At 43.2% G+C, this 21,739-nt stretch overlaps 1 protein-coding gene across 2 annotated transcripts in view; it reads left to right on the forward strand.

Moving 5' to 3' along the window:
- LOC134356622 (ETS domain-containing protein Elk-1-like) overlaps nt 1–9,283 on the forward strand; it is a 177,362-nt gene extending 168,079 nt beyond the window's left edge. For both annotated transcript variants that reach the window (XM_063067566.1, XM_063067567.1), the window contains one exon: nt 1,118–9,283. In XM_063067566.1, coding sequence (XP_062923636.1) covers nt 1,118–1,216 — 99 coding nt within the window. In that variant the 3' untranslated portion in view covers nt 1,217–9,283. The remainder of the gene's footprint in view (nt 1–1,117) is intronic.
- The last annotated feature ends 12,456 nt before the right edge of the window (nt 9,284–21,739 follow it).

Raw genomic sequence — 21,739 nt, forward strand, 5'->3', positions numbered from 1 at the left:
CCTGAGTGTGGTTTCATCTTTACAGTAGAGGAGGCCGTGGATAGACATGTCAGAATGGGAATGAGATGTGGAATTAAAATGTGTGGCCACTGGGAGATCCTGCTTTCTCTGGCGGACAGAGCGTAGATGTTCAGCAAAGCATCACAGGTGAAGTGATGCCTGTGAGTTGACTGGGGTGATATACTGCGTCCGGTGCTCCCGATGTGGCCTTTTATATATTGGTGAGACCCGACGCAGACTGGGAGACCGCTTTGCTGAACATCTACGCTCTGTCCGCCAGAGAAAGCAGGATCTCCCAGTGGCCACACATTTTAATTCCACATCCCATTCCCATTCTTCCCATGGCCTCCTCTACTGTAAAGATGAAGCCACACTCAGGTTGGAGGAACAACACCTTATATTCCGTCTGGGTAGCCTCCAACTTGATGGCATGAACATTGACTTCTCTAACTCCGCTAAGGCCCCACCTCCCCCTCGTACCCCATCTGTTACTCATTTTTATGCACACAATCTTTTTCTCACTCTCCTTTTTCTCCCTCTGTCCCTCTGAATATACCTCTTGCCCATCCTCTGGGTCACCCCCCCCCCTTGTCTTTCTTCCCGGACCTCCTGTCCCATGATCCTCTCGTATCCCCTTTTGCCTATCACCTGTCCAGCTCTCGGCTCCATCCCTCCCCCTCCTGTCTTCTCCTATCATTTTGCATCTCCCCCTCCCCCTCCAGCTTTCAAATCCCTTACTCACTCTTCCTTCAGTTAGTCCTGACGAAAGGTCTCGGCCTGAAACGTCGACTGCACCTCTTCCTAGAGATGCTGCCTGGCCTGCTGCGTTCACCAGCAACTTTGATGTATGTTGCTTGAATTTCCAGCATCTGCAGAATTCCTGTTGTTTGCGCTCAAGGTAGTATATGTTGACAGCGGAGTACTTCAATAATAAATTTACTTTGACTTTGATTTTGTCAAACTGGTGGATATGTTTCTTCTAAGAGGTAACAAAGGTTGGGATTAGGTAATGGGTCAGCCTTGATTCTGCTGGAGGTGAGATAGGTTCAAGGGGCTGAATGATGTTTTTCTACCCCCACCCCACACTGCCCCCACTGATTGGATATCTCTCTTTCAGTTTCCCTCAGCCGGGAATACCCAGATCCACATCCCCATTGCCAGTATGGATGGACTATCGACACCAGTGTTGTCATCGCCGGCTCTCCAGAAACCTTAAATGAACTTGGTATTACTCGAAGTTGATGGAGCAGGAGGCAGAATTTGATACTGCCTCATCAAACTGACCTTGGGTACGCTGCGCTGTCAGAATGTATTGAGGAGACGTAGAGTCAGATTCTGTGCATAAATCTCTTCAGGCTGGACTGTTAGAGAAGATGCTTGGCACCATCAGCAAGGAAAATTATTGAAGCTCTGAGGTGGAGTGTGATAGGAGGGTGAAACTCAATCCAGACTCCGTTGCTCGTACAGTGTGCCTGAACCCTTGAATTGCTGCTTCAAAACAAGTTAATTACCTCACTCACAGTAGTTCCACCTTGAGGCAGGAAGTTGTGGGTTCAAGTCCCAGAGGAACAATGAAACCTCATCACTGCAGGGCAGTGCGGAGGGAGTGCCGCACTCTTCAAAGTGCTGTCCTCAGGGTTAGGTATTAACTTGAGCACCACTTACCCTCAAAGACGGAAGAAGACCAGAGGCTCCTGTTGTCCTGAGTCCCTCAATCAATATTATCCAGGATCTTCACTTGGTTGTTTATGAAAGTTTGACATGCACAAACCGGCCACCTCACTTCATAGTTACATGAGTGACTACTAAAGGTACTACTTTGGATGTCATGGATTTTGAGATATTCTGGAAGGGATGTGTGAGGTGCTAAAGAAATGCAAATCTTCCTCTCAGAACCGAGTCAAATGAGCTTTCAGGCTGGAAATCATCATCTGCCAATTGCACTGGTGCTGGTCTCTTGAGGTGAACCAGAATAATCTAATGAGTATGGCACCCAAAGAAGTTCTTGAGCTTCGTGTTGGAATATCAGTTATTAAATAAGTTGGTGATAATCAAAATCAGAATCAATTTAATATCAGTGACCTATGTCATGAAATTTGGTATTTTGCAGCAGTAGTACTGTGCAATACATTAAAAATACTACAAATTACAATAAGAATAATATATTAAAAGATAAATATTTAGTGCAAAAAGAGCAAAAGTAGTGCAGTAGTGTTCATGGGTTGGTTATGGACCATTCAGAAATCTGACGGTGGAGGGAAAGAAGCTGTTCCTAAAATGTTGAGTGTGCTTCATCAGGCTTGTGTGCCTCCTCCCTGATGGTAGTAATGAGAAGAGGACATGTCCTGGGTGATGGGGAGCACGATGAAACTATTGGAATTTTGTGAAAAAACAATCATGACTTGCTAATCTCCGTAAGGTATTGCTGGGGGTGGGGGGGGGGGTTCTCATTCTTTAGATCTTTTCATAATTACGTTAACTGGTTCTTTCTCCAATGCAAAGCTTTACCCCCTGACCTCTGACATTGCAGAATTTGTAATTGAAACCTTTCGGACTGTACCTAGTTTCATATGTATAAGTAGCCCTTAACAATTGAATTTGGGTATTAAACTGTAAGACATGGCACCAGAATTAGGTCATTCGGCCCATTGTATCGCGGCTGATTAATTATCCCGCTCAACTCCATTCTCCTGCCTTCTCCCGGTAACCTTTGACACCCTGACTAATTGAGAAGCTATCAACTTTTGCTTTAAATATACCTAATGATGTGTCCTCCACCTTCGTGAATTCCACTGCTTTCTGATGAAAAAAGTTCCTTCTCATCTCTGTTCTAAAGGGGTCTCCTTGTATTTTGAGGCTATGCCTTCTAGTACTAGACTCCCCCACTATTGGAAATATCCTCTTCATGTCCACTCTATCAAGGCTTGTTGATATTCGATAGGTTTCAATGAGGTTTCCACTTCCTCCTTTTAAACACCGGAGACTACAAGCCCAGAGCCATCAAACGCTCCTCATACATTAATATAATTATAAATGTGACCATATTAAATAGTGGTCAAGAATATCCAGGAGCGATTTAAAAGAAAGTTGTTAATGAGAAATATTAAAAGCATGAACTAGTACTTGGAACCCGTACAGCTGCAGGCCTGTCGGGGTGAGTAGTCTCTTCCTGTGTTCTACCCATTCTGTGATACAAAGTTAGACTGCACCAGTTTTCTAATGTATTGCAACATTAGCAAGCATGAGTAATGTTGTTAGACAATGTGTGCGGAAGATGTGTCTATTTATATAACGGTGGTTTACCAGCAGTGACACCAGTCACTCTAAGGAGTTTGCTTCGCAGTCCCTGTGGTTTTGTGAGAGCAGCCAGCTAAACAATAACAGGCACAAAAGTCGGGGATGGAAAGAGTAATTTGGTCCAATGAGCAGGTTAAAACTGGATTTAATGAAGGTATATTCCAGTTATCATTATGTGGTTAGGATCAGACCTTTACCGTTTAAATGGCATAATGCTGTAAGATGTAGTGACAGGATTAACCCAATCAGCTCTCATCCACCATTTTTTCCAACCCCATTCTTCTGTCTTCTGCCTGTAACCCTCATTCCCTTTACCAACCAAGGACCTATCAATCTCTGCCTTAGATACACCCATTGACTTGGCCTGGGCAGCCTTGTGCAGCAACAAAATCCACAATTTCACCACACACTGGCTGCAGAAATTCCTCCTTGTCTCAGTTCTAAAGGGAGGTCCCTTTTATTCCAAGAATGTGCCTTGTGTAAGGTTAAACGAGCCAGTCAGAATTACCTGGCCCAGAATCCAGTTTTCAACTCAACCATATTGCCTGACAGATGGCTTCAGATAATTATTTGAGGAAAGGGCTTTTCTTCTGATACTTGCTTACTTTAAATTGCTGCATGATAGGAATTTCTGATGCGGGAACAATTCTATCCATTATGTTTGTCTAAGAAGAACTATCAAGACTAATCTTCAATCATGAGCTGGAAGTCATAGAGTCATACAGCATCTGTATTAACACCCTAGCCCACCAGCAACTTGGCCCATAGTTGTCTCTGTTTTGGCAATTCAAGTTGTCATTGAGACAGTTGAAAATTCGGTCAGTGACTGGTTCCACCACTCTCTCAGGCAGTGCAAGCTATGGTTTCTTGTAGGAAACAAAACTAATTCAAGTCATTCTGTTGTAATTGTGTTTATAATCTCATTGATTTAAGCCAAGTGTAGTAGAATATAAAGAAAGATGAAAGTACAGTTTTGGCTAAGTTCTACCAAAATTAATTTGATTAGAGTAATACAACAGTCTCTAAGTCACCATCTCTCTCCATCTCTTTTCTAACTCATTCTAAAAATGCGCAGGAAGCAGATTTATTGACCAATTTTTAAAGAGATCCCCGAGAGGTGGAGTGAGCATGTAGAACGTAGCACTGTCTCCAAGCCCAGCTCACTCACTTGCATGTTGAGACTCAGTCTCAAGTTGTTGAGCTGCAGAACACCGACAATGTTACAGCACGGTGGCATACCAGGCAGCATGATGCTTTATGGTGTTTGCAATCAGGGTTCAATTCCCGCGCACTCTGTAAGGAGTCAATACATTTTTACTGTCACTGTGTGGGTTTCCTATCACATTGCAAAGATGTATGAGGTTAGAGTTAGTAGGTTGTGGGCATGATAGGTTGGCACTGGAAGCAAGGTGACACAGGCTGCCCACAGCACATCCTTGGATAGTGTTGGTTGTTGATGCAATCAACATATTCCACTGTATGCTTTGATGCACATGTGACAAATAAAGTTAATCTTTAAATCTTTAACTGAGACAAGCTCATTTACTGATATGTCACTATGTTGGAGTCACATTTGGAGAAGTTATTATGGACAGTGGTCTGTGCAACACTGTCCCCTTTTTTAAAGAGTACAGGATTGAAATATATTGTTCAAACAGAGTCAAAGCAATTTTCCTGAACTAGTCATGCACTTTCTAACCTGGTAGTTATCAAAGTTAATGTCCTGAAATAAGAAGAGTACCATTCTGTAACATGGTTGGTTCCTATTTTGAGATCAGCCATGATTTAACTGAATGATAGCATTGACTTCAGGGGTTGAATGGCCTCTAATGTTATAATATATTCTTCTAATAAATCTAGTATGTTGTAAATTGGTGACTAAAGTCATGATGCTATTCTGCTATATAGCTTTTATAACACATGTATATTATTAACAAAAGATAGCCTTTATAAATAGATTTATTTTTTCAATGTTGTGTATGTTCCTGTAATCGGATGGAGTGAATAGATTCTAACAGAACACAAGCTGCTACCTTTGATAATTGATTATTAGTGTTCATCTGACTTATTCCTGTTACAGTGACCCCCTTTTTTAAGTGTCAATGAAATGTATTTTTATAATTGTATAATGATGTATCTTGTAAACATCCTGCGTAAAACCAGTGAGATTAGTTATGATATAACTGAATGGTAGAATGGTTTAAGGGGATGGATGCCCCTCTCGTGGTCCTCTGTTCTGATGCCAGTATTTGACTCCTGATCATTCCTGTGATATTGCAGTGCTTACTGGGGGAGAAACTGGAGCATTTTTCTTCTTTATTGACACCGTGTAGTTATTGTGATCTCTGTTTTCCCCTTTCCCACCATCTATATCACTTTGTTCCCAAAGTTCCACCCATGTAACCACCCAGAGCTGATAGGCTGTCCCGGAGAACCTAATCCACTCCATTTCTCCCCTTGTCACCACCTCCACTCAAAGTACAAGACCAGGAACTGCTCTTTGAGGATCTCACTGAGGTCTGTTGTAAGTTAGTTGACAGGATTGATTGCTCTGTACAGAACATCCCACATTCCAACATTCTCACAAGGAGCAATTTACAGTAGCCAATTATCCTACCAATCCACATAGAATATAGAACAGTACAGTACAGGCCCTTTGGTCCACAATGTTGTGCCAACACTTTTTACCCTACTTTAACGTCTTCTCTCACACATAGCCCTCCATTTTACTTCATCCATGTGCCTATCCGTTAGTCTCGTGAGACCATGGATTTGCGCCTTGGAGGGTTTCCAGGGCGCAGGCCTGGGCAAGGTTGTATGGAAGACCGACAGTTACCCATGCTGCAAGTCTCCCCTCTCCACGTCACCGATGTTGTCCAAGGGAAGGGCAGTAGGGCCGATACAGCTTGGCACCGGTGTCGTCGCAGAGCAATGTGTGGTTAAGTGGTTAAGTGCCTTGCTCAAGGACACAACAAGCTGCCTCAGCTGAGGCTCGAACTAGCAACCTTCAGGTCACTAGACCGACGCCTTAACCACTTGGCCACATGACAACACGTGCCTATATAAGAGCCTCTTAATGCCCCTTGCCCTTGTGTCAAGGAGAATAATAGTAGCTGAACTAATTGACCTTGAGGTTCCCTGTTCTCTGTGACACCCATGTGTATCACTGCACCAGCACATCACTCACCTGCTCACATCAGTCAGTGGCACCTCAACACAGAAGTGACTTGGCATCAGAGGAGATGACAACTCTCTGGTGTGAATTCTAGGTTTAAAAACGACGATACATTCAGAAGTAATTTAGGGGAAGTACCAATGACTCCTTTGGCAATACTCTGGTATCGTTGGAAAAGTATTTACTATGTAAAAAAGTGACTGTCCAATACAAAGAACAAAGAGATTTTCTGTCAACCTTTGGAGTGAAATCCGACCTTTCAAAAATGAACAGAATCAATAACCCACGAGTTTTAAGTGGATTAACAACTCCATTAATAAAATGGGTTGGCACTTTTTTTATTGACAGACATTTAAATCTCTGAACAGCAGCATAATTTATGTTCTTTAGAAGTGATAGTGCTACGTTAAAAGGAGGTATGAGTCTTCAGAGGAAGTGTCAGACTTAGATCAATGGAAGGGGAGCATCCAAGTTCAAGTCTCATTCTGGACGCACAAACACCAAAATCTCGGATGGTGTTCCAAGCACAGAGGAGCTGAACCTTTGGAGGAGCTGTTCCCAGAAGATGAGATGTGAGCTCTCTGCAATCCTTTGTGCTCTGCTAAGGGGCGATGGAATATGTGCCCATATATTTATCCCTTCAGTCACTGATTGTGAATGACGTGGCATTGGGTTGAATTGTGTTTGCCTCTCCTTGGCTGGTTACGGTAATACTTACCTGTGCCCTGTTGGACTCACATCCATGGTGGTTTCCCGAGGCTGTGGTTTGTGACTAGGCGTCAGGTGATGGGACATCATCAGATCACATCACCTTACAACAGTGGTCAGTAGTCAACAATCAGGGTTCAATTTCTGCTGCTGTCTGTAAGTTCTCACCATGACAGTGTAGGTTTCCTCCCGATACATTGCGTTCCTCCCACATTCCAAAATTGTACAGCGTAGTGTTAGTGAGCTGAGGACATGCTGTGTTGGGACCGGAAGCGTGGTGACACTTAGCACAATCCTCACTGATTTGATAATTATTTTTTATTTATTTAGAGATGGAGTGCAGAACAGGCCCCTCCAGCTCAATAAGCCGCACCAACCAGCAACCCACCAGTTTAACCCTAGCCTACTCATGGGACAATTTACAATGACCAATTATCCTACTAACTGGTATGTCTTTGGACTGTGGGTGGAAACCAGAGCACCCAGTGGAAACCCACACACTCATGGAAAGGTCATGCAAACTTATTGAAGGCAGGACTGGAATTGAACTCTGAACTCCAACGCCGCAAGTTGTAGGAGCTCTGCGCTAACTGCTGTGCTACGACGGGCATCCTGATTGAGGCAGGAATCCAGAAAGGAAATGCAGAATTCTGTTTCTGAGCTTGCTGTCTTATCTGCTAAAACCCTTTATAATGTTCCAGTGATTATTCTGCTGCATTCTGAACCAGTATGTTACCATAAAAGTTTATGTAATCGTATAACGTAGATCCTTAAAAGACCCTTTCACAGCCACTTAAATAGCAAAGTAAAAGAATAATTCCATGCAGTGAAATATTTTTCCTCAAAGTCTACAATACTACTAAACTGAGGAAACCTTCACTATCATTTGTACCTCAGGTCACACAACTCACGCAAGCGACACTTTTCATTGTATGCTCCAGTTTGCATGTGAAAAGTACTGCTAATCTTTAGACCAGGTGTCTGTGGTACTCTGGATTTCCGGCAACTGCAAAATTTGTTATGTTTATGATGCCACTCTAACTGACCCCTTCTGACAGAACAAATAATGTCATTTTCTTTTTACAATTTCTAATGTCTCCTGATGATTGGAGACATTTAAATGCACTTAAGGAACATTTGCATAAATGAAGAAACATCAAACATTCTACCATTCATGTAGATTAACTAAATCATTACTAATAATTTTTAAATGCAGTGAAAGGAAACAATCCCCTTTCCTTTTCACATGAAGGGAGCTCGGCTAGGTGCACTGGTTTGGCTTGGAGTTGGTCATTTGTACACGTCTCTCCAGCTCAGTGTGGTACTGAACTGGCAGCTGTGATCCCAGAGCAGATCGAGCCTCCAGCATATTCTGTATCTCCATGATACATTGTGCAGATGCATGCACTCCAGCTACACAGACCCTCTCTAAGGCGCGGCTAGTCGGTTGATAGCACAATGTCAGACTCATTAAAAGCCATTATGCTTTTGTGTCACCTTTTATGTAAGCAAACTCATCTCAGCATTTTCCACATTATTAAAGCACTTCATCAAATGCAAAACATTTGGAATGTTGTAGAAAAGATGTCATAAGGAGTTTGAGGCAGATTTTATTCCTGGAAAAGTTTGCATTCTGTCTGTTCTAAAATATTGTTGTATTGGCTTTCATTAGTTGGGGAATTGAGTTCAAGAACCACATGATGCTGCAGCTCGATAAAGTCCTGGTTAGTCCACACATGGAATATTGTGTTCAGTTCTAGTCGCCTCATTTCCCTGCCTCACACAACATAGAAATGTCACTAAATTTATGCATTGTGTTTAAAGGATTCTCTGGAACCAGTTTAATTTTTTCAAAATGTAAATCAGGCACTGAATTGCATATCTGATCCTATATTTTTAAAAAGAAATCATGTTTGTCTTGTGCCTGTTTGGTATGTTATGATTATAGTAACTTCGGGGTGAAAATCCTCTGAATTAGTTGTCTGTTTCTGAAGTGTAATTTTGTTTTTCTTTTGTCCATTTAACCTACAACTAAAATAAAGTGTATTTTTTGCTACCTTATTGTTTATTTCATGTTTCTATTAAGGTGTTGATTTCATGAGGGAGGGCTGAGCATTGACTTAAACTAGGGACCAGTATCCTAGCGGGAAGGTTTAATAGAGCTGTTAGGGAGGGTCGAAACTAATTTGGCAGAGGGATGGGAACCAGAATGATAGAGCGGAGGAGGGGAAAACAGAAATAAATCTAAGTTAGAGAGCAGTAAAGATGTCAGGAAAGACAAGCAGGTGATGGGGCAGATTTGTAGCCATTGGGATGAGTTGCAGTGCAATCAAAGCAAAAAGTACCAACTAGTGGTTTTAAGGTGTTATACTTAAGTACACACAGCATAAGGAATAAGGTGGATGATCTTGTCGTACAGCTACAGATTGGCAGGTATGATATTATGGCCATCACTGAGACGTGGCTAAAGGATGCATGTCTCTGGGAGCTGAACGTCCAAGGATACACGGTGTATCAGAAGGATAGGAAGGTAGGCAGAGGGGGTGGCGTGGCTTTATTGGTAAGAAATGATATTAAATCATTAGAAAGAGGTGACATATGATCGGAAGGTGCAGAATCTTTATGGGTTGAGCTAAGAAATTGCAGGGGTAAAAGGACCCTGATGGCAGTTATTTATAGGCCTCCTAACAGCTGCAGTGATGTGGACTACAAATTACAACAGGAAATAGAAAAGGCTTGTCAGAAGGGCAGTGTTATGATAATTGTGGGGGATTTTAACATGCGAGTGGATTGGGAAAATCAGGTCAGCACTAGATCTCAAGAGAGAGAATTTGTAGAATGTCTGCGAGATGGCTTTTGAGAACAGCATGTTGTTGAGCCCACTAGGGGATCGGCTGTACTGGATTGGGTATTGTGTAATGAACCGGAGGTGATTAGAGAGATTGAGGTGAAGGAACCCTTAGGAGGCAGTGATCATAAGATGATTGAGTTCACTGTGAAATTTGAGAAAGAGAAGCCGAAATCTGATGTGTCGGTATTTCAGTGGAGTAAAGGAAATTACAGTGGCATGAGAGAGGAACTGACCAAAGTTGACTGGAAAGGGACACTGGTGGGAAAGACAGCAGAGTAGCAGTGGCTGGAGTTTATGCGAGAAGTGAGGAAGGTGCAAGACAGATATAATCCAAAAAAAAAAGTAATTTTTGAATGGAAAAAGGATGGAACCGTGGCTGACAAGAGAAGTCAAAGCCAAAGTTAAAGCAAGGGAGAGGGCATACAAGGAAGCAAAAATTCGTGGGAAGACAGAGGATTGGGAAGTTTTTAAAAGCTTACAGAAAGAAACTAAGAAGGTCATTAAGATGGAAAAGATGAACTATGAAACAAAGCTAGCAAATAATATCAAAGAGGATACTAAAAGCTTTTTCAAGTATATAAAGAGTAAAAGAGAGATGAGAGTAGATATAGGACTGATAGAAAATGATGTTGGAGAAAATGTAATGGGAGATAAGGAGATGACAGAGGAACTGAACGAGTATTTTGTGTCAGTCTTCACTGAGGAAGACATCAGCAGTATACCAGACACTCAAGGGTGGCAGGGAAGAGAAGTGTGCACAGTCACAATTACGACAGAGAAAGTACTCAGGAAGCTGAATAGTCTAAGGGTAGATAAATCTCCCAGACTAGATGGAATGCACCCTCGTGTTCTGAGGAAAGTAGCTGTGGAGGCATTAGCAATGATCTTTCAAAAGTCAACAGATTCTGACATGGTTCCGGAGGACTGGAAGATTGCAAATGTCACTCCGCTATTTAAGAAGGGGGCAAGGAAGCAAAAAGGAAATTATAGACCTGTTAGCTTGACATCGGTGTTTGGGAAGTTGTTGGAATTGATTGTCAAGGATGAGGTTACCGAGTACCTGGAGGCATATGACAAGATAGGCAAAACTCAGCATGGTTTCTTTAAAGGGAAATCCTGTCTGACAAACCTATTGCAATTTTTTGAGGAAATTACAAGTAGGCTAGACAAGGGAGATGCAGTGGATGTTGTATATTTGGATTTTCAGAAGACCTTTGACAAGGTGCCACACATGAGGATGCTTAACAAGATAAGAGCCCATGGAATTATGGGAAAGTTACATACGTGGATAGAGCAACACACATCAAAGTTGCTGGTGAACGCAGCAGGCCAGGCAGCATCTCTAGGAAGAGGTACAGTCGACGTTTCAGGCCGAGACCCTTCGTCAGGACTACCTGAAGGAAGGGTTGTTTACGTGGATAGAGCGTTGGCTGATTGGCAGGAAACAGAGAGTGGGAATAAAGGGATCCTATTCTGGTTGGCTGCCGGTTACCAGTGGTGTTCCACAGGGGTCCGTGTTGGGGCCGCTTCTTTTTACATAGAAACATAGAAAACATAGAAAATAGGTGCAGGAGTAGGCCATTTGGCCCTTCGAGCCTGCAGCGCCATTCAGTACGATCATGGCTGATCATCCAACTCAGAACCCTGTACCAGCCTTCCCTCCATAGCCCCTGATCCCTTTAGCCACAAGGGCCATATCTAACTCCCTCTTAAATACAGCCAATGAACTGGCCTCAACTGTTTCCTGTGGCAGAGGATTCCACAGATTCACCACTCTCTGTGTGAAGAAGTTTTTCCCAATCTCGGTCCTAAAAGGTTTCCCCTTTATCCTCAAACTGTGACCCCTCGTTCTGGACTTCCCCAACATCGGGAACAATCTTCCTGCATCTAGCCTGTCCAATCCCTTTAGGATTTTATATGTTTCAATCAGATACCCCCTCAATCTTCTAAATTCTATCGAGTATAAGCCTAGTTGATCCAGTCTTTCATCATATGAAAGTCCTGCCATCCCAGGAATCAATCTGGTGAACGTTCTTTGTACTCCCTCTATGGCAAGGATGTCTTTCCTCAGATTAGGGGACCAAAACTGCACACAATACTCCAGGTGTGGTCTCACCAAGGCCTTGTTCAACTGCAGTAGTACCTCCCTGCTCCTGTACTCGAATCCTCTCGCTATAAATGCCAGCATACCATTCGCCTTTTTCACCACCTGCTGTACCTGCATGCCCACTTTCAATGACTGGTGTATAATGACACCCAGGTCTCGTTGCACCTCCCCTTTTCCTAATCGGCCACCATTCAGATAATAATCTGTTTTCCTATTTTTGCCACCAAAGTGGATAACTTCACATTTATCCACATTAAATTGCATCTGCCATGAATTTGCCCACTCACTTAACCTATCCAAGTCACCCTACATCCTCTTAGCATCCTCCTCACAGCTAACACTGCCGCCAGGCTTCGTGTCATCCGCAAACTTGGAGATGCTGCATTTAATTCCCTCATCTAAGTCATTAATATATATTGTAAACAACTGGGGTCCCAGCACTGAGCCTTGCGGTACCCCACTAGTTACTGCCTGCCATTCTGAAAAGGTCCCGTTTATTCCCACTCTTTGCTTCCTGTCTGCCAACCAATTCTCTATCTACATCAATACCATACCCACAATACCATGTGCTTTAAGTTTGCACACTAATCTCCTGTGTGGGACCTTGTCAAAAGCCTTTTGAAAATCCAAATATACCACATCCACTGGTTCTCCCCTATCCACTCTACTAGTTACATCCTCAAAAAATTCTATGAGATTCGTCAGACATGATTTTCCTTTCACAAATCCATGCTGACTTTGTCCGATGATTTCACCGCTTTCCAAATGTGCTGTTATCACATCTTTGATAACTGACTCTAGCAGTTTCCCCACCACCGACGTTAGGCTAACCGGTCTATAATTCCCTGGTTTCTCTCTCTCTCCTTTTTTAAAAAGTGGAGTTACGTTAGCCACCCTCCAATCCTCAGGAACTAGTCCAGAATCTAAAGAGTTTTGAAAAATTATCACTAATGCATCCACTATTTCTTGGGCTACTTCCTTAAGCACTCTGAGATGCAGACCATCTGGCCCTGGGGATTTATCTGCCTTCAATCCCTTCAATTTACCCAACACCACTTCCCTACTAGCATGTATTTCGCTCAGTTCCTCCATCTCACTGGACCCTCTGTCCCCTACTATTTCCGGAAGATTATTTATGTCCTCCTTAGTGAAGACAGAACAAAAGTAATTATTCAATTGGTCTGCCATGTCCTTGCTCCCCATAATCAATTCACCTGTTTCTATCTGTAGGGGACCTACATTTGTCTTTACCAGTCTTTTCCTTTTTACATATCTATAAAAGCTTTTACAGTCAGTTTTCATGTTCCCTGCCAGTTTTCTCTCATAATCTTTTTTCCCCTTCCTAATTAAGCCCTTTGTCCTCCTCTGCTGAACTCTGAATTTCTCCCAGTCCTCAGGTGAGCCACTTTTTCTGGCTAATTTGTATGCTTCTTCTTTGGAATTGATACTATCCCTAATTTCCCTTGTCAGCCACGGGTGCACTACCTTCCTTGATTTATTCTTTTGCCAAACTGAAGTGAACAATTGTTGTAGTTCATCCATGCGATCTTTAAATGCTTGCCATTGCATATCCACCGTCAGCCCTTTAAGTGTCATTTGCCAGTCTATCTTAGCTAATTCACATCTCATACCTTCAAAGTTACCCTTCTTTAAGTTCAGAACCTTTGTTTCTGAATTAACTATATCACTCTCCATCTTAATGAAGAATTCCACCATATTATGGTCACTCTTACCCAAGGGGCCTCTCACGACAAGATTGCTAATTAACCCTTCCTCATTGCTGAATACCCAGTCTAGAATAGCCTGCTTTCTAGTTGGGTCCTTGACATGTTGGTTCAAAAAACCATCCCGCATACATTCCAAGAAATCCTCTTCCTCAGCACCCTTACCAATTTGGTTCACCCAATCTACATGTAGATTGAAGTCACCCATTATAACTGCTGTTCCTTTATTGCACATATTTCTAATTTCCTGTTTAATACCATCCCCAACCTCACTACTACTGTTAGGTGGCCTGTACACAATTCCCAACAGCGTTTTCTGCCCCTTAATGTTATGCAGCTCTACCCATATCAATTCCACATCTTCCCGGCTTATGTCCTTCCTTTCTATTGTGTTAATCTCCTCTCTAACCAGCAACGCCACCCCACCTCCTTTTCTTTCATGTCTATCCCTCTGAATATTGAATATCCCTGAATGTTGAGCTCCCATCCTTGGTCACCCTGGAGCCATGTCTCTGTGATCCCAACTATATTATATTCATTAATAACAATCTGCACTTTTAATTCATCCACCTTGTTACAAATGCTCCTTGCATTGACACACAAAGCCTTCAGGCGCGCTTTTACAACTCTCTTAGCCCTTATACAATTATGTTGAAAAGTGGCCCTCTTTGATGCTTGCCCTGGATTTGTCAGCCTGCCACTTTTACTTTTCACCTTACTACTTTTTGCTTCTACCCTCATTTTACACCCCTCTGTCTCTCTGCACTGGTTCCCATCCCCCTGTTGTGAACTAACCTCCTCTTGCCTAGCCTCTTTAATTTGATTCCCACCCCCCAATCATTCTAGTTTAAAGTCACCTCAGTAACCCTTGCTAATCTCCCCGCCAGGATATTGGTCCCCCTAGGATTCAAGTGCAACTCGTCCTTTTTGTACAGGTCACACCTGCACCAAAAGAGGTCCCAATGATCCAAAAACTTGAATCCCTGCCCCCTGCTCCAATCCCTCAGCCACGCATTTATCCTCCACCTCATCGCATTCCTACTCTCACTGTCGCGTGGCACAGGCAGCAATCCCGAGATTACTACCTTTGCGGTCCTTTTTCTCAACTCCCTTCCCAGCTCCCTATATTCTCCTTTCAGGACCTCTTTCTATCTATGTCATTGGTACCTATATGTACCACGACTTCTGGCTCCTCACCCTTCCACTTCAGGATATCTTGGACATGATCAGAAATATGCCAGACCCTGGCACCAGGGAGGCAAACTACCATTCGGGTCTCTGGACTGCGTCCACAGAATCGCCTATCTGATCCCTTTACTATCGAGTCCCCTATCACAACTGCCCTCCTCTTCCTTTCCCTACCCTTCTGAGCTACAGGGCCAGACTCTGTGCCGGAGGCACGGCCACTGTCGCTTCCCCCGGGTAAGCTGTCCCCCCCAACAGTACTCAAACAGGAGTACATCACTGATTTGGATTATGGAATAGATGGCTTTGTGGCGAAGTTTGCTGATGATACAAAGATAAGTGGAGGGGCCGGTAGTGCTGAGGAAACAGAGAGTCTGCAGAGACACTTGGATAGATTGGAAGAATGGGCAAAGAAGTGGCAAATGAAATACAATGTTGGAAAGTGTATGATTATGCACTTTGGCAGAAGAAATAAATGGGCAGACTATTATTTAAATAGGGAGAGAATTCGAAGTTCTCAGATGCAACAGAACTTGGGAGCCCTCGTGCAGGATACCCTTAAGGTTAACCTCCAGGTTGAGTTGGTGGTGAAGAAGGCAAATGCAATGTTGGCATTCATTTCTAGAGGAATAGAGTATAGGAGCAGGGATGTGATGTTGAGGCTCTATAAGGCACTGGTAAGACCTCACTTGGAGTACTGTGGGCAGTTTTGGTCTCCTTATTTAAGAAAGGATGTGCTGACGTTGGAGAGGGTACAGAGAAGATTCACTAGAATGATTCCGGGAATGAGAGGGTTAACATATGAGGAACATTTGTCTGCTCTTGGACAGTATTCCTTGGAGTTTAGAAGAATGAGGCAGGACCTTATAGAAACATTTTGAATGTTGAAAGGCATGGACAGAGTGGATGTGGCAAAATTGTTTCCCATGGTGGGGGAGTCTAGTACGAGAGGACATGACTTAAGAGTGCCTATTCAGAACAGAAATGCGAAGAAATTTTTTTAGTCAGAGGGTGGTGAATCTATGGAATTTGTTGCCACGGACGGCAGTGGAGGCCAAGTCATTGGGTGTATTTAAGGCAGAGATTGATAGGTATCTGAGTAGCCAGGGCATCAAAGGTTTATGGTGAGAAGGTGGGGGAGTGGGACTAAATGGGAGAATGGATCAGCTCATGATAAAATGGCGGAGCAGACTTGATGGGCAGAATGGCCGACTTCTGCTCCTTTGTCTAATGGTCTTGTGGTCTAAACAGGAGGGATTTTCAGTCTCATTCCACCATCAGTGTCTACAGAGTAACTGTTACACATTAATAACGAGGCATCCGTCCAGTTTTGCCAGTAGTCACTTCTGTTCCCACTTTGGTGCCTGTGCTTTCAGCTGCCAAGCCTTTAAACTTCGTATTCTTTCTGTCTTAGAAATCTCACCTCTCTGCGTCTAGGTTTCTCTTCAACCATTTGGTCCTTGAACCAACCTGCACAACCCTATATACAAAATGGTTGGAAATACTCCGCAGGTCATCCAGTACCTATGGAACGAGAAAGAGGATTAATGTTTCAGGTTGAAGACCTTTAGTGTCTGGTTTTAATTCAGTCTCCTCTTGGTACACCTAGAGATGTAGAATCTTCAAACTAGAGCATTAACTCTTGTTTCTCTTTTACTCTTTTTATATCTGAAAAAAAATCCTTTTTACATCTTCTTTTATATTATTGGCTAGCTTAATCCATATTTCATCTTTTCTCTCCTTATTGCTTTTTTAGTTGCCTTCTGTTGGTTTTTAAAAGCTTCCCAAACTACTAACTTCCCACAAATTTTTAGTATATTATGCCCTCTCTTTTGCTTTTATGCTGTCTTTGACTTTATCAGCCGCGATTGCCTCATCCTCTCTTTAGAATACTTATTGATCTTTGGGACCTATCTGTCCTGTGCTTCCATATTGCCCTCAGAAATGCCCGCCATTGCTGTTCTGTCAGCATCCCTGACACTGTCATAGAGCACTGCATCACAGATACAGACCCTTTGGCCTATCTAGTCTATGCCAAGCTTATTCTGCCCAGTCCCATTGACTTGCATCTGGACCATAGCCTGTCGTAGCCCTCCCATCCATGTACTTATTTAAACTTCTAAATGGTGCAATCAAACCCTCATGCCCCATTTCCACTGGCAGCTTGTTCCACAGTGATACCAACCTCTGAGTGAAGCTCTTGCCCGCTCCTGGATTCTCCTTAGCCATATATAACCATATAACAATTGCAGCACGGAAACAGGCCATCTCAGCCCTTCTGGTCCGTGCCGAACTCCTACTCTCACCTAGTCCCACCGACCTGCACTCAGCCCATAACCCTCCATTCCTTTCCTGTCCATATAGCGATCCAATTTAACTTTGAATGACAACATCGAACCTGCCCCTACCACTTCTTCTGGAAGCTCGTTCCACACAGCTACCACTCTCTGAGTAAAGAAGTTCCCCCGTATGTTACCCCTAAACTTTTGCCCTTTAATCCTCAACTCATGTCCTCTTGTTTGAATCTCCCCCACTCTCAATGGAAAAAGCCTATCCACGTCAACTCTATCAATCCCCCTCATAATTTTAAATACCTCTATCAAGACTCCCTTCAACCTTCTACGCTCCAAAGAATAAAGACCCAACTTGTTCGACCTTTCTCTGTAACTTAGGTGATGAAACCCAGATAACATTCTAGTAAATCTTCTTTGTACTCTCTCTATTTTTTTGACATCTTTCCTATAATTCGGTGACCAAAACTGTACACAATACTCCAAATTTGGCCTTACCAATGCCTTGTACAATTTCAACATTGAATCCCAGCTCCTATACTCAATGCTTTGATTTATAAAGGCCAGCATACCAAAAGCTTTCTTCACCACCCTATCCACATGAGATTCCACCTTCAGGGAACTATGCACCATTATTCCTAGATCCCTCTGTTCTACTGCATTCTTCAATGCCCTACCATTTACCATGTATGTCCTATTTTGATTAGTCCTACCAAAATGTAGCACCTCACATTTATCAGCATTAAACTCCATCTGCCATCTTTCAGCCCACTCTTTTAACTGGCCTAAATCTCTCTGCAAGCTTTGAAAACCTACCTCATTATCCACAACTCCACCTATCGTAGTATCATCTGCATACTTACTAATTCAATTTACCACCCCATCATCCAGATCATTAATGTATATGACAAACAACATTGGACCCAGTACAGATCCCTGAGGCACACCGCTAGTCACCAGCCTCCAATCTGACAAACAGTTATGCACTCACTCTCCTTTTGCTATTAATATAACTGTAGAAACCCTTGGGATTTATTTTCACCTTACTTGCCAAAGTAACCTCATATCTTCTTTTAGCTTTTCTAAGTTCTTTCTTAAGATTCTTTTTACATTCTTTATATTCCTCGAGCACCTCATTTACTCCATACTGCCTATATTTATTGTAGATATCTCTCTTTTTCCGAACCAAGTTTCCAATATCCAGTGAAAACCATGGCTCTCTCAAACTTATAACCTTTCCTTTCAACCTAACAGGAACATAAAGATTCTGTACCCTCAAAATTTCACCTTTAAATGACCTCCATTTCTCTATTACATCCTTCCCATAAAACAAATTGTCCCAATCCACTCCTTCTAAATCCTTTCGCATCTCCTCAAAGTTAGCCTTTCTCCAATCAAAAATCTCAACCCTGGGTCCAGACCTATCCTTCTTCATAATTATATTGAAACTAATGGCATTGTGATCACTGGACCCGAAGTGCTCCCCAACACAAACCTCCGTCACCTGACCTATTTCATTCCCTAACAGGAGATCCAACAGTGCCCCTTCTCTAGTTGGTACCTCTATGTATTGCTGCAAAAAACTATCCTGCACACATTTTAAAAACTCCAAACCATCCAGACCTTTTACAGTATTGGCTTTCCAGTCTATATGTGGAAAATTAAAATCTCCCACAATCACAACCTTGTGCTTACTACTAATATCTGTTTACAAATTTGTTTCTCCAATTCTCGCTCCCCATTTGGTGGTCTATAATACACCCCCATAAGTGTTACTACACCTTTCCCATTCCTCAATTCCACCCAGATAGCCTCCCTAGATGAGCCCTCTAATCTATCCTGCCAGAGCACCGCTGTAATATTTTCTCTGACAAGCAATGCAACACCTCCCCCTCTTGTCCATCTGATTCTATCACACCTGAAGCAATTAAATCCAGGAATATTTAGTTGCCAATCACACCCCTCCTGTAACCATGTTTCACTAATAGCTACCACATCATACTTCCAGGTATCAATCCATGCTCTAAGCTCATCCACCTTCCTCATACTGCTCCTAGCATTAAAATAAATGCATTTAAGAAATTTTCCACCTCTTACTCTCTGTTTATCACTAATGGCGCAAACAACTTCACTATTTTCTTCTTCTTCCTTCTTCCCGACATCTGTTCCTACATTCTGGTTCCCCTCCCCCCTCGTATCTAGTTTAAATCCACCGGAACGTCTCTAGCAAATCTACCTGCAAGAATATTTGTCCCCCTCCAGTTCAGATGTAAGCCGTCCCGCCGGAACAGGTCCCACCTTCCCTGGAAAACTGCCCAATTATCTATAAATCTGAAGCCCTGCCTCCTGCACCATGTCTTCAGCCACGTGTTAATCTGTGCTATCTTACTATTTCTAAACCCGCCTGCACATGCACTGGTAGCAATCCTGAGACTGCCATCCTGGAGGTCCTGTCCTTTAACTTGGCGCCTAACTCCCTAAACTCACCTTTCAGGACCTTCTTACTCTTCCTACCCACGTCATTGGTCCCATATGGACCACGACATCCGGCTGCTCACCCTCCCTCTTGAGAATACTGAGAACTCGATCCGAGATATCACAGACCTTGGCACCAGGGAGGCAACAGACCATCCGGGATTCTCGATCTCTCCCACAGAACCTCTTATCTGTCCCCCTAACTATCGAATCCCCTATCACTACTGCTCTCCTCTTTTTCCTCCTTCCCTTCTGAGTTGAGGGTCCCGTCTCGGTGCCAGAGACACAACCACTGCAACTTGTCCCTGGTAGGTCATCCCCATCAACAGTATCCAAAACGATTGTACTTATTATTGGTGGGAACGGCCACAGGGGTGCTATGCTCACTCTGTCTATTCCCCTTCCCTCTCCTGACAGTCACCCAGCTACCTGTCTCCTGACTCTTAGGAGTGACTATCTCCCTGTAACTCCTGTCTATTTCTGCCTCTGCCTCCCGAATGATCCGAAGTTCATCCAGCTCCAGCTCCAGTTCCCTAACTCGGTTTGTCAGGAGCTGCAGCTGGATGCACCTTTCGCAGGTGTAGTCATCAGGGACGATTGTGCTCGCCCTAACTTCCCACATACTGCAAACAGAGCACTCGACTGCCCTAACTGCTGTCTCCATTACTTATTCTTAAGATAATTAGATTTATTAAAGGAACTTACCCGGCCTTACCTCACTTGGAGTGAAGCTCTTCCTCAGCCTCTGCTCGCCGAAGCCTCTGGAGCCAAAGCCTCACTACTCTGTCTCCCTTGACTCTGTCGCCGGCTACTCCGTCGCCCGCTCCGTTAATCTTCTCGCTTTTAAACACTCCCGTTGCCTCACAGTCCGACTTACACTCGCTTGCGCAGTCATGCCCTGTTCAACTGTCGAAGAAATGACCGACTTCCACAAACTTCTCGCTTTTAAACTCTCCCGCTACCTCATGGTTCGACTTACACGCGCTTGGGCAGTCGTGCCCCGTTCAACTGCCAAGTTCATCCAACTCTTATTTCATCCAGCCTCAATGGAAAAAGCCTGTTTACATTTATCTTATCTTTTCTCCTCATAATTTGGTATACTGTACCTCAATCAAATCTCCCCCACACTCCAAGAGTATTGCCTACACAGGAGGGGCAAAGTATCTATTAACCCCGCCAGCCCAGATTATACAATTAGAGTGGTTAGGCAGAGGAAGGACATATATAAAGTAAATGGTATGGAAGCAAGGAATGTTGATGAATAGAGACCTAGAGATCTAAGTTCTGAACTTCCTGAAAGCAGCAATGCAGGTGGAAAAGAGAATACAGCAGGTTTATCCTCATAGATTATGGGGCTGAATGTAAAAGTTGGGGTACAGTATTACATTCCAGCTTTACAAAACACAGATTAGGGTGCACTTAGTGTTTTTGCAGTTCTGTGGAAGACTGTGATTGAGTGCAGAGGATATTGCCCGGATTGGAGGACATTAGTTATGGGAAGTGATTGGATAGGCTGGGCTTGCTTTTCCTGAAGTGAAGGATGACCAAATAGAAAAATATAAGATTGTGACAGGCATGGATAAAAAAAATCTTTTTTATATGGCAGAGCCAGGCTGTCCAAACTAGAAACCAAAGCTTTAAAGTGAAAAGAAGGAGTTGTTAAGGGAATCTTAGGGATATCTGGATTGTATTGCCAGAGGAGATGGTGGAATCAGATACAATAACATCACTAAAGAGGCATTTCAACAGACACCAAAATAGGCAAAATATAGGTGGGCATGGTCCTAATGCAGGTAAATATGATTAGCTTAGATGGGCAAAAAGGTTGATATGAACATGGTGGCCGAAGGGTGTTTTTCCATGCTGTACAAGTCTGTGGCTCTAAGACACATCTTTGGGATGTGGGAGGAAATTGGAGCACCAGTT

The sequence above is a fragment of the Mobula hypostoma genome, chromosome 15 (genome assembly GCF_963921235.1).
Source record: "Mobula hypostoma chromosome 15, sMobHyp1.1, whole genome shotgun sequence".
Lineage (NCBI taxonomy): Eukaryota > Metazoa > Chordata > Chondrichthyes > Myliobatiformes > Myliobatidae > Mobula > Mobula hypostoma.